Below are 14,336 nucleotides of genomic sequence, written 5' to 3' on the forward strand. Positions count from 1 at the left end.
CTGTGCCATCCAGAGCCATTCAAATTCTACAAAAACTTCAACACAATTCTTCCTTGGCATCTCACAATTGCACATCTGACTGCTTGCCTTTATTATGGCTGAAAGTTTATAAGAACACAACTTTGATCTCTGAGAATCCAATAAAAAACAAAATCAATTGGATGACAATTAGAAAACCTGCAAATAATGAACAAACAGCAAAGCAACAAGGTCATGAGGAACTAATTCATCAACAGTCACTTCAGTATTGATTTAGCAAGCAAATTGAATAATTGTTATACCAGCAATAATTATAGCAGAGGATAATTATAATCTTCATGTCCAAATCTTTATTTTTTAGAAGACACAAATGTACTTTTGATCACAATTGAATAAAAACATTAAGCAATGTGCGTGGCCCATGAAATTAATAGTTGAAAATATTTTATGCAATAATATGTCATAATTTGTACAACAGAATTTGTTATCCCAATTACTGTTATTAAACTATACTATGACAAAGGAGTGGCACAAGAACTTCTGCTTAAGTATATGAAATAATATGGTCACGTTGAAATATTTTCCTGTCTTTTGAAATTATTTTTCTCTAAGAGCATTAAGCAGACAAAAGGCCAAAAGTGGATCCACTTCAAAGGTTAAGGTAAACAATTACTTCCTTAGACTGAAGGTTTAAACATGAATCCATTATTGAGCAGACACTAGGCCTTTGATCATTTATATACACAAATATCAAACTAAATAAACATTCCATTCAGGCCATTTAAAAAATAACTTGTCCCCTGTCTAGGCATAAAACACATTCTGCAAACACAAACACGAGTGAAAATTAATATACACATTTATTTAGCCCTTAGGAGTCACCACTTGTGAATTGTGTTCCTTACCTAAACCTACATTGAAAGCACAGTCTACATTGTTTTAACAAAAGATTATCCTGGTGCAATCTGCTCTTATCAATGTTGTCATTCTTGCATTATAATTAACATTATAAGCATGTACCTGGATTTTCATTATTTGGCAACATAATGGTGGTTGAATATTTCAGTGGCAGTGGCTGGATGTTTTATATATCAATCCTTTGTCCAGTATTTTGATGGAGGTTTTCACCAGCTATTTAAATTAGGCTAATATGTGCCAAATACCAGATAGCATGCCATTATACAAATTCACCATACATGGCAACAGGACTTGCACAGGATAGATTATATTTTCTATTCTGTTGAGAATGCTCTAGACATTAAAGTGGAATAAATGTCCCACAGGCAGCATCACCAGTGGCTAGACTGGACCTCTTTGGTAGGCAGGTAGAATGAAGAACTAAAGCTACTAAAAAAAAAAATCTACATTTATTTCCCCGTCAGCCTATCAAACATTGCTAAATAATATGTTCAACTCTTATCTGAATCACGCAATCCAAGCTTCATAAGGGTCAGATGTATTATCGTTTAATCAATGGAGAAAATCCATCTTCACCATAGATGCATACACAGGCTAACCTCATATTAAAAAAAAACATTAAAAAAACATTCTGATAATTTTAGATTGTTGCAAAATTCTGGGTAACATTGGACAGGTGATCTATCAAGCTTTCTCTAGATGCACGATCTATAGATTAGACATAGGGGACAGATCGAGAATGGTCTCGACACGTCACCCATTCCCTCTCTCCAGAGATGCTGCCTGTCCCGCTGAGTTACTCCAGCATTTTGTGTCTATTACAGATGAGACATTCTGATTAGACATCAGTGTTTCCCCCATCAGCCACACCCACCCCCTTTCCCCCAGCATGCACAAATCTATCCCTGTCCCAGCACAACAGTGTTGTGTTCTCTCTTGAAAACAAAACCAAACAGAGAGAATAAAAACATCCAGTCATTTAGTGAAAAAAAACACAAGGGTGAAAGAACTGGTTATTCAAATCCTTCAGGCAATAAAAAATAGTTGAGGTTACCCGAATTAGTCACCCAGATTAAATGGCATTAATTTCCTATTTAGATAATGCACTCTGTCCAACAATGACCATGAACTTTGAGTGGTTCCATTCCTATGGTTTTATTTAATATCAGCTGATTATAATAAAAAATATCCTGCAAATCGGATGTTGAATGCATTAACTGGAATGCACCATTTCCCTTCAATAGTTTTCATTTGTTTCTTGCATGGTTTGAGCAGAGCAGTTTAGAATTAATTTGGTGTTGCTCACATGTTGTGTTATTCAATATGTTCATTTTTGGTGGATTACAGGAGAAATTCCATCTTTTGCCCTGCAACATTTTTCAAGGTGATCCAATTATCTTGCAGTTTGTAAATTTAACCTGAAATTTCAATGGGTGATTGTATGTGTTGTTTTTCTTGATGCATTGCCGAGCAACTGAAACTTTTCCAGTTCTTCAATTCACAAGTTAATGGAGTGGCACTGTCAAGCTGAGAATCAGAAGGGTCAACATGATCACAGGATTCCAGTAAATAGTGCCTGAATGAAAACAAAAAAAAACAGAGCATTAAGTTTGAAGGAAAAGCGTGGGCTTATCTGTAATAACATTTTAATACTTAATATTTGCCGAATAAACCAGACTAATCAATTTCCATTTTGTTGCAAATAAGGTTACTGACTTTATTACCCTGCCTGATACCACCACAATCTGTTTCCATTCAGCTAACTGGAATATTAATTTAAAAATAAACAAGGAAAGGTAAATGGCTTTATACAAGTAAAAACATTATGAAGAGCACATTAATCTTGTGGACAAGCATTGCAATGTGAGGGTCTAATTTATGTTTTTGGTATTTGGCGCATTTGTGATATTAACACTTGTCAGAAGTGCATTTACTGCTCGATGTGGAGATTGTGGATGAGATTTACACAGCAAAAGTAGCTCCGAAATAAAATGACACCACCAATGTCACATGAAAACATAAAGGGCCCGTCCTACCAGCATGCGATTGCAAGCGTCTAGCGCGACCAACGTGGTCACTTGAGGCGTACGGCCTCGTGGGGCCGGTCCCACTTCGATCAGCGGAGGCGTATGTAGTTGTGCGGGGCTGGTCCCGACATCATTCGGAGTTCCAAAAATCTTGCACTGTCCGAAAATCCCACGTGCCAACGGCCTGTCGGCCCGCAGGTGCATTGAGGGCGTACGCAGCGTCTTGATGGGCGTACGCAACGTCACGACGAGCGTACGCAACATCTCAACGTCGTACACAGCGTCTTGACGGCGTACGCCTAGCGCATGGCATTGCGCGATGACGTCACCGCCCAACGTCGTGCAACGTCCAAATTCAGTTGGCACGCCTCCTGCCCAGCTGATTGGTGAGTTTGACGTAAATTGCATCACACGCGAACTTTGCGTGTACTTAGTGTGAACTTAGACCAAACTTAGCGCGAACTCCGCTTCAGTTTGGACGCCTAGACGCATGCAATCGCATGCTGGTGGGACAGGCCCTTAAGAATATAAAAAACAATGGAAATGAAGAGGAGCATCTCTATGCACACTTTCTGACTACATTCTATCTCTGTACCGCCCACTCCCCTGACATCAGTCTGAAGAACAGTCTCTCCCATTCCTTTTCTCCAGAGATGCTGCCTGTCCCGCTGATTTACTCCAGCATTTTGTGTCCATCTTTGGTTTAAACCAGCATCTGCAATTCTTTGCTACACATCACTATTCACATATTTTTTGGGTGGGGAAAGAACAAGGTATTGATAACTCCAATTCTAAAAATAGCTTTGAATGGAAATGTGTTGCATGGTTGGTACTGTAGCAATGGGCATGTTGCCTGCCGCTGACAGCATTCAGATGCCTGTTCCAAAATTCAGTTCCATTGAGCTCAAAAGATGTACATTTTGGAAACGGTGCCAAGCACTGCTTCAATCATATAATGGTTTAGCAATGCCAATTGGGCACAAATTCCAAAGCAATTATGTATATTCTGCAATCATTTATCAACCTTTACTGTAAAATGAGCAGAGAGGACAAGCAGGGTGGGACATGGCTACCTTAGAAGAATAAAGCTTTAATTTGTGTTGGTTTACTTAATGGTTTACATTTTAACAATGCCAAGTTAGGGGAGTATGTGGTGGGGAATGTATTGATACTTGGAGTGACTATTGCAAAGGCTCTGTGGGGAAGGATCATAAGGGAGAGTCTTGCAGCCACTGTAAACTGATGGCCAGGCTCAGTAAAACCCCTCAAAGCCTTCATGGTTTTTTAAAGTGGGAACATGAGTGGCATTGATACATTGTTAGAGAAAGGATGAATATGAAAAATGTACTTACCAATTGTATTTAATATATATATTACAAATGAAGCAGTTTTGAATTTAAAAACAGCAATGCAATTTACAAAATGAAAAGTTTTGTTATAAAATACCAACATAATTGAGCTGTTATTTCATACTATAAAAACGGCTGCACTTCAAAAAAGGCTTTGCTTTTCTTACATGCGCTGAGCTCAGTTCTGATGTGCATGTGCATTCCTTTAATGATGTCTCAGTAATGGGTGAAATAAGCACAAGTTGCCCTTGCCTTGTCCCTTTCTTTCAATTGCAATCAGATCACATTAGATGCATGGGCAGAGGTGGCAATTCAATGATTGAAATCCCATCTCCAGCTAGAAACAGGTTGAAGCAAAGTCTGTCTCTGCTTTTCGAGGGGCATTGCTACAATGCCCATTTTTCACATAAAGGACTGGCCTGTAAATTGTTTGGATCTCTGCATGACAATCAATAACAACTTGCAGCTTGCCTTCCAAATATTAGCTTCATAAGCATCTTCCCTCAACTAGAGCTTGATGACTGAAGTCTAGAAAATGTGCATTAATATGTTCTGACTAAGGGCATCTGACACACTCAAAGGAATACTTAGACTTCAAAGTGCCTTAAAGAGCATGTGCAGCTTTAAAAATCTCTCTTATTTAATGAAACATTCATAACTTGAAGTTTTTTAGTCATTCATTTTAATGAAGGTTTAACGATCATAATGGCCAGAGTGTCCACCAGAACTGCATGGACATCAAAATGCATGGCGAGCAAAGTGATACCTTATGCTAGCTTTTAACTTAAATCTATCCTGCCCATTTACATTCTCAGTCACTTAAAGGTTTTGATGTTTAGACACAGCTCTTTAAACATGGCTACTATGCTGCAGCATCCTAGTACTCTGCAATATTTACAAGCGACTGTCAAGAAATACAAATGCATAAATCTATACTGAAAGGCACAGCTGCAAAGTGAATGGACTATTAGTCAGGCAAGGCTCTTGGAGTATTGTTACATTGATAAACAGTGGGCGGCACGGTAGCACAGCGGTAGAGCTGCTGCCTTACAGTGCGAGAGACCTGGGTTTACTCCTGACTATGAGTGCTTGCCTGTATGGAGTTTATACGTTCTCCAATGACCTGCGTGGGATTTTTCTGGGAGCTTCGGTTTCCTTCCACACTCCAAAGACAAACAGGTTTGTAGGCTAAATGGCCTCTATCAATTAAAAATTGTCTCTAGCGTGTGTAGGATAATGCTAGTGTACGGGGATCACTGGTCAGTGCGGTCTTGGTGCGTTGAAGGTTCTGTTTCCACGCTGTATCTCTAAACTGAACTAAACTAAATAATGTAGGGTTGGAAGGCTCGCTTTTTTTCAACTTCATTTTAGAAGTAATGCAAGTTCAGTCCATGATTTCATTGCTGTGCTGTTCCAAAAAGCCCAATTATGGGCAGAGGCTGATAGGGGTTTATAATCAAACTCTGCTCCTTGCAAATGCAACAGCTTTTTCAAAACATTGAGACAATTCTAATTCCACTGCTCACCTGCACCACCCGTGCTTCCAATATTTTCATTCAAGGCATCCAACTGCATACGTGACAATGCTGCTTTCTGTGCTTCAGTTACAGCACCATAATTTTCTGGCCCCAAGTTCCTCAACTGCTCTGAAGACATAGCCTGGGTTGATGTGAGAACAGATATTTCCGTCAGTAAAATAAGAACAACATTTTTTTAATCTATAATTGAGTTGGTAAAGACAATTTTGGATTAATCTGTCCCCATTTGTAATAAACATCTTGCAAAATATTACTATAGCAAAATGCAAGCTTGAACAGTATCTTGACCTATATCTAACCTAAGTAGGAGAGTTTCAGTTACTGTTAGTTTGTGGAAAAGCCTGGATACCTTTGTCATTGCCAACCAAAGGAAAAACCCAGTGAGATAGATTTCCTGCACCTGATTTATTTCAGTAATTTTGATCGAACGTGTGGAAAAACACCCAGAGGAAATGATTGACTGCATGTTTCTTCATTACAGCCCTATGCATTTTTTTTACTTCATTGCAACAGTACTACCTTAGTTCTTTGGGGAGAGGAGGGGATCAATGGCTGTAGAGTTGGTGGAGTGGGTGGTGAATCAAGAGGTCCCCTATATCATAATACACAAACAAATGGCAGGCAACCACCATCTCTGAGAATACTTCTATTTATAAATAAAAGGAGATAAATTTCACTTTAGCAAAGGTAAACATTGCGCATTTGTGAAATGGCGGCCTGTTAATCTCACTACGTTTTATTGGTTTCTGCCATTCCATTTTAAGAGGTAAACGGTATCTTGAATGCTATTTTTAGATGGTAATGGGTTGGAATTGACAAAATGAGGGCCATCGGTATTTTCCTGGTCAATGGAACCAAGGAACGCCAACAAAAGAAAATAAATCACGCAATTTGTAACTCCTTCCCTCACAAGTTCACTTCCATGTGGTTGGCCTGGACTGTCTTGAGGCCTCAAACATTGAGTTGTCCAGGATGTCCACTTGCTGCTCCACAACTTAACTCTGTGATTTCATCAAAGGCAAGGTCTTGAAATGGTCGGGTCTCTACTCAATTGTCGACTAAGCAGCCTGTCAGTCCCATCAAATAGATCCCAATGTGTTTCAAAGCGCAGTAAAAGTAAAGTGTTTCTCAACCTTGTTTAGAGAGAGTCACATTTTCACACACTTCCTATTTGTTTAGATTTTTCAATTATCCAGTTTCCCTTAGAAAGGATATGATGAAGATACTTGCCGAAAAGACTTTAGGAGGGAAGAAGCTGACAGCCATTGGTGTCAGGTACGAAACAGCAGATGTGCTCAGCTTGGATACTTCTTCTGCAGTCAACCCAGCTACGAAGAGAAGAGAAACAAGGTTTGCTCATGATCTGGTAATTAAATTACTTCCACCATTTGCAGTGCTGTAGCTTACCCACTTTTACAGTTCATAGAATGATGGGTCACTTGTCTTGTGAGGTAGGGAAGCTATCTATTGACTAATTCCCCAGCTAACTTTTTACTGGAGTGCTGGAAGCTTAATCGTTCCTGCCAGTTCTCTGAAATTACTCCCTGGCCAAAAGTGAAGCTTCAGTGAACAAGAGGTACGGGACCGTAGAATTAATGTCCATAGTTAGTGGAAGCGACAGGAACTGTCAGTACTGAAGATTAAACTGGAAAGGTGGAAGATAGAAAAATGGCTATGAGGATGTGTGGGATGGGTCAGTAAGGCTGATCAGAAACATTTACTTGTTAGAGGGTGGAGCATATGGAAAAGGAACAGTTGGGCCAAACACTCAATTTCTTTATAATAAACCATATCATCTTTGACATAATTATTACCGGCTACAAGTCCTATCTCCTGTAGCTGTGCTCCAGTCCAGCTTTTTATATTGGGAAACGTCTCGACTGCTTTGACCTTCAAAGCAGTGCGTGTCTCTTCTCTCCAACACATTTTGTTCCCAATATCCCTGGCTGCAGATCTGTGTAATACAAGAAAAACAATCTGTGAGAGTATGTTTTTGTCTGCCACGGTCGATACATATGATTTTTCATTAAGGGAAGCAGTTAAGCAAAATCTACGCTCGGCAATTCTAAAAATATAAATAAATCCAACACATAAGTTAATTGGTGTGATGTGATGTGCAAATGAAATTAATGAGTTCCACCAATCTTAAAACACTTCCCATTTTTTTTGTACTTTCCTCATTTATTTACCACTGCAGATGGTCTAGAATATAGAAACACTGGAACAGGATACCATTCTTGCGACTAATTCAGTTCTGTAATATTATAACTGGTCTTGTAACACTGCATCCTCTAGCACAGAGATATGCTGATGAATCAGAAAGTCAGCTATGAATGTCATTGTAGTTTGTATTGAAGGAGCTCTGTGCTATTTTATTCTCTCATTGGATTTAGAAATCTTTAAAAAGTCACAAAGTGCAACAGTTGGCGGCGTGACTCACCTGTTGCAGGGGCCCCTACCTGTGTATATTTTTTTATTTTTTTATTTTTGGTCCAGTTAAATGTAGTGTTGGTGTTTTTAATACTGGTTTTAAATGTGTATATGTGGGGGGCGGGGAGGGGGGGAGGGGGAAACTGTTTAAAATCTCTTCCCTGTCCGGGAGACTCGACCTTTTCCCTGTCGGGTCTCCGTTGTAGTTGGGGCCTAGCACGGTGGAGCGGCCTCCAACCTGAACGACCCGGGGGCTCGGGAGACTGCGGAGCTGCGGACTACTCACCATCCGGCCGGCCTCGGAGCGTGGGGAGCGGTGGTGACTCGCTGCTGCGACTCGACTGCTGGGGCTTGGAGGCTCCAGCAACGCAGCCGCAGGTCCGGTGGACTGGGACATCGGGAGCTCGCGGGTCCGGTTGAGGAGACCGCTTCCCGGAGCTCCCGCAACGCGACTTCTCCAGCCCGTGTCGCGGGGTTGGAACGACCCGGAGCGGGGCCGTACATCGCCCGGCACGGCTTCATGGCCGTGGGACATTACAGCGCCCACCGGGGGCTCCAACATTATGACTTTTAGACCGGGAGCGGGGCCGTAAATTGCCCGGCACGGCCTAAAATGGCCGTGGGACTTATCATCGCCCGCCTGGGGCTTGGACATTGGGAGAGAAATGGAGAACAGGGGAGAGAAAATACTTTGCCTTCCATCACAGTGGGTTCACTGTGATGGATGTTTGTGTGAATTAAATTGTGTGTATGTCTGTAGGAAATTGTCTTTGTTTGTATGGCTGTGGAAACGGAATTTCGTTTGAGCCTCACTGAGGCTCAAATGACAATAAATATTGTATTGTATTGTATTGAACTCAGCAGGTCAGACAGCATCCCTGGAGAACATGGACAGGTATCATTTCAGATCAGGACCCTTCTTCAGAACTGATGCCTCTACATTATTGTGTCTTTACTGCCCTTAAGAAGATGCCAATGAACTGAGCAATTAAATCACTACCACCATTGTGGTGAAGTGATCCTAAACATTATAGCAAAGTAGTTGTTGAATATCTTCAAGACCCAAGATTTTATATAATTTTGAAAGTCAAGGAATCAACTGATGTGGGAGGTAGATTGGTCATCATCTCTTTATGTGATACGTAGATCAGGCTCAAGGGGGCTAAAACGCCTGCTTCTTCACAATCATAATCATACTATTAGCCAAGTATGTTTTGCAACATACGATGAATTTGATTTGCCATAGTCATAGCAATAAAAAGCAACAAGATACACATTTTAATATAAACATCCACCACAGTGACTCCTCCACATTCCTCACTGTGATGGAAGGCAAACAAAAATCTTGCTCATGTATTTATATTTTTTGCAGATTAGATGGCTTATTTTCTGCTGTTAATTGCATCACAATTGATCAGATTTGATCCTGATTGAGTGCACCCTGCACTTCCTCCAACAACTTTCGAACTGACAACAGGCAAAGAGCTCTTTTAATAAAACAAATCCCTAACGTCACACTGAATGCTTTGGCAGTAGTCCGATCCATGTATCAAGCAGTTTTATTGTTAATCATTTTAATGACTAGCTCAGAGGTGATGGTGATTGTGGAATTGTTTTTACCTGTAGGAAGTAATGGAAAGGATCTGATGTGGACGAACATTGCAAATGAAGTAACCCAGTCCAACCAGTTCCGTGCTGCTGAGATTACTATATGCACGACCATTCATGAAGTTCTTCATGATTGTTCTGGCCTGTGGGTCAAACTTTGAAAGAAATAAAAGCTCTGTAAATCATCAGTCCATTCATCTAAGATTTCAAATACAAATATCACAAGACATTTTTACATTGTTTGTAATTCTAACAAAAAGGAATCTCACTGTCATCAGTGTTTTGAATGGGCCCTAAATGAAGTAGCCCAGAAAATACTGGAAGTACAGATCATGTGGAGGGAAATAAGGCTGGTTTAAAGTTTGAGGTCAATGACCTTTCATCAGGAGTGGTAAATGGGGCTTAATTTGTTTCAGTTCACTGCCCTTTACTTCACTAACCAGGGATGGCAGGTACCTTCCTCTTCATTGCAGTGAAAGTTGATGTTTAATAAGCACACCTGATCTCTGAATGTCTCCTCTTAAACCAATTCGACCCAGATATAGCCCTGCACAAAATGCCTCTGAACATTGTGGGTATATTCTTGGAGTAACGAGTAACTGTGGATCCCACTGTTCTTTTTTTTCCCCCTTTAGCAAAATAATGGGATAATATCAGTCAACATCTATAACACATGAGGGTTCCAAAGCAGCATCTTAGCCCAGAGGCAACAAAGACCCAAATTTCCCTAATTTCAGCAGTAGTGTCTTTTGGAATGTTGCTTTGGTTGAGTAACATTGACAATTATGTTTTCTGTTACTTGTTAGTAATCAAAGCAAAATGTGTAATGAGGTTAATTGCGTTTAACCTTTCCCATTGCAATTAAGAATAAAGGGTAGGCCATTTAGGACTGAGATGAAGAAAAACTTTTTCACCCAGTGAGTTGTTAATCTGTGGAATTCTCTGCCATGGAAGGCAGTGGCCAATTCACTGATTGTTTTCAGGAGAGAGTTAGATATAGCTCTTAGGGCTAAAGAATCAGGGGATATGGGGAAAAAGCAGGAATGGGCTACTGATTTTGGATGGTCAGTCATGATTATATTGAATGGCGGTGTTGGGTCGAAGGGCCAAGGACCGAATGGCACCTATTTTCTATATTTCTAACCGATTAAAATTCAGATTGCAACTCGGTGTTATTTCTAAATATGACCGTTGTCCAAAAGAAAACATTTAAATTCCATGACCTAAGTGAAGAATGAAGAATGAAAAGATGATATCAACCTCAATTAAGGACCACTCGATGTAATTTGAGATTGCACCGACGGTATCAATGTCGGGTTTAGTGAAATATTTCTTGACTTCCTCATTATTAAATCCAAGTGTGATCCTCTCCAGTGAAGCAAGCTGTTCATTGTTGATATTCATGCCATAGACCTGAAGAAGCAAGTCAGACATATTTATAAACACAATGTACATTCATATAAAGCAGTGAAACAACCCAAGGTCCATTACAAATCAGACAAATTTGATGTGGAGGTAAAAGTGATTAGGAATGCTGACAATAGAGTGGTAGCTGTAACAATCAATTTACAGAAAGTTAAAGATGAAGGATGTCCTCAGTATAAAGGTTGGGATATAGCCACCACAAGAACTAGTTTTGCCTTTACAAGACGCAATGTTATCAAGACCACAGGTAGGTTGGTGGACAAGGTTAAGCGAGTTAATTCCCAGTGGCAGAGGTTCTGTCAGTACCATCAAAAGTGGTGCCACCAGGCCAAACTTGATGATGGACATTGAAGTACATTCTGTGTCCTTGGTACTCGCAGTGCCTCTCTGCAGTGTTTTGTAAAAGGAAATAAACATATTCATCAGATAAGGGACGCAGTGTTGTTAATCAGGGGGTTTCCTTGCTCGTGTTTGACCAATTAAAGCATCCATTTTAATTTTTACGTCTACTCTGAGCTATGTCCATGTCGAATTCTACAATTATGGAAACGTCCTGTCTGTATCTAAACAGACCATTTCTGTCTCTCATCCATCCGCCATTTTGGCTCAATTTCTATCTTTCTATCAGTATAGTCTGGCCCATTGAGCAAGTCTGACAACTTTGATATTGTCAAAGAAGCATAATCTGATTCCAAATGCGATTCCAAATGAACACACAATCAGATAGATTGCCTTTGCTCTCACCATTGGTCCTCCAATCCTCTCTGTTGCTGAAAATTAACTTATTTTCTCTCTTTCCCAATTCTACTGACTAAATGAACACTTTCTTTCCACAGCTACTGCGTGATACACTGAATGTTTCCAGCATTTCCTGTTTCTATTTCTATGCTCTCTTGAGTTTAGAAGAATGAGAAATGATCATACTGGAACATACACATTCTTAAGAGATTGACGGATAGATTTGGAGAGCTTTATTCATGTGCTCGGATCTCTCGCCCACAACAAGAACGTTCAAAATAAGGCGGTGCCATTCAGGACAGAAAATATCTTTAAGTGGAAGACATCAAATCTTTGGAGGACACACATTACTTGATGCTGACCTGATGCTGGCTGACCCATTGAGTTACTCCAGCAGTTTGTGTCTTTATTTGTAAACCAGAATATGCAGTTACTTGCATCTATCAAATCTTTGGAGAGACTTTTGTAAAAATCTTTACGGCGCGGATTCACAGAGCTTAGCTGCTGATTATATTCAAGATAAGAGTCAACATTTATGGGGAAATCAAGTGATATGGGGTTTGTGCTGGAAAGTGACAAATTAGTTAAAAGATCAGACTTAGTTACTATGAATGAACAGCCAGTTTCAAGAATAACTTCTAGACACCAACCATCAGGCTCTTGAACATTACGTAACACCACCCTCAGCAACTATGAACTTCTGTGGACTATGTCTTTGGTTGCACCATAGTATTCCTTTTTTTTTTTGCACTAGTATTACGGTTATTTATCTATTGATTTTTCTTGATTATTAAATGTATCAGTATGTATGTATGTATGTATGCTAAGCTGCTGCAGTAGGAACGTCAATGTTCCAATGTCGGTACATATGGCAATTACACACTCTTGACTCTCTTAAATGACTTGCATTTGCTTCTATTTATCGTGAAGCAGGTTAGCAAATCATTAACCCCATTATATTCTCCATTGTCACAGATAAATTTCACAACAGTCATCTCCCTTTTTCAACAGCACTATTTCACTGCATAATGCATCATACTATTGTTAAGTGCACATTTCTCTTACCTAATGCAGTTCCTAAGACCCAAGGTGTAATTGCCCTACTGGGTAAGATGGCACATTTCCTTCTGCAAAGGTCATCAAAAAACCAAATGGATCTTTATGGCAATCAGTGCTTTCATAATCACCACTCCTGATGCTCTCTTTCTATTCCAGATTTACTATAACTGAATTTAAATTACCTGCCTGCCACGGTGGGATTTTAACTCTCTCCACTTCATTAATTCAGGATTCTCCAGTCATATAACCACTCCACCACTGCAGTTCATATTATTACTTTTTTTAGTTTGTTTTAGTTTAGAGATACAGTGTGGAAACAAACCCTTCGGCTCACCGAGTCCGTACCAAACAGCAATCCTCGCACATTGACACTATCCTACATACAGTAGGGATAATTTACATTTATATCAAGCCAATTAACCTACAAACCTGTCCGTCTTTGGAGTGTGGGAGGAAATCAAAGATCTTGTGGCTAAAGGGATCAGGGGGTATGGAGAGAAGGCAGGGATGGGATACTGAGTTGGATGATCAGCCATGATCATATTGAATGGCGGTGCAGGCTCGAAGGGCCGAATGGCCTACTCCTGCGCCTATTTTCTATGTTTCTATGTTTTTATCTTGGAGTAAACCCACCCAGGTCACAGGGAGAACATACTAACTCTGTACAGACAGCACCCATAGTCAGGATGGAATCCGGGCAGCAACTCTACCGCTGCGCCACCGTGATGACCAATTTTACAATAGGCAGTTTTACAGAGTACACACAAATCATCACATTGTTGGATACAAGGAACTGCAGATACTGGTCTTCACAAAAAGAGACAAAGTACTGAAGCAACTCAGCAGGTCAGTCGGTATCTCTGGAGAAGATGGATAGATGACGTTTTGGGTTGTGAGCTTTCTTCAGACTGTTTGTGGTGGGCGAGAAAGAAAGCTGGAAGAGTGGAGAGGCAGGACAAGCCTGACAGGTAATAGGTTGATACGGGTGATGGAGTTTTGTGAAACGCAGACAATGGCCAGCGATGAAAAGACAGAGGTTGTGAGGCAAAATGATTGAAGAGTTGCAAATTGTGATGCTAGAGGAAAGAATGTAAAGGGCCTGTCCCACGAGCATGCGACTGCATGCGGCAAGCGCGACCAAACCGGAAGCGGGGGCCGCGCGGAGGTCGAGTGATCCCCGTACAGGGCCCGTCCCACCAGTATGCGACTGCATGCGGCAAGCGTGACCAAACCGGAAGCGGGGGCCGCGCGGAGGTCGAGTGATC

General features: G+C 40.6%; 1 protein-coding gene across 1 annotated transcript in view; it reads right to left on the reverse strand.

The window, feature by feature from the left end:
• Nucleotides 1–306: 306 nt before the first annotated feature.
• Nucleotides 307–14,336, reverse strand: part of LOC129712404 (otoancorin-like) — a 76,648-nt gene continuing 62,618 nt past the window's right edge. Inside the window, exons 20-25 of the mRNA XM_055660806.1 lie at nt 11,110–11,262; nt 9,862–10,004; nt 7,626–7,765; nt 7,042–7,139; nt 5,800–5,932; nt 307–2,473 (exon numbers count right to left, since the gene is read on the reverse strand). Coding sequence (XP_055516781.1) covers nt 2,403–2,473; nt 5,800–5,932; nt 7,042–7,139; nt 7,626–7,765; nt 9,862–10,004; nt 11,110–11,262 — 738 coding nt within the window. The 3' untranslated portion in view covers nt 307–2,402. The remainder of the gene's footprint in view (nt 2,474–5,799; nt 5,933–7,041; nt 7,140–7,625; nt 7,766–9,861; nt 10,005–11,109; nt 11,263–14,336) is intronic.

Source organism: Leucoraja erinacea, chromosome 32, assembly GCF_028641065.1.
Source record: "Leucoraja erinacea ecotype New England chromosome 32, Leri_hhj_1, whole genome shotgun sequence".
NCBI classification, from domain to species: domain Eukaryota; kingdom Metazoa; phylum Chordata; class Chondrichthyes; order Rajiformes; family Rajidae; genus Leucoraja; species Leucoraja erinaceus.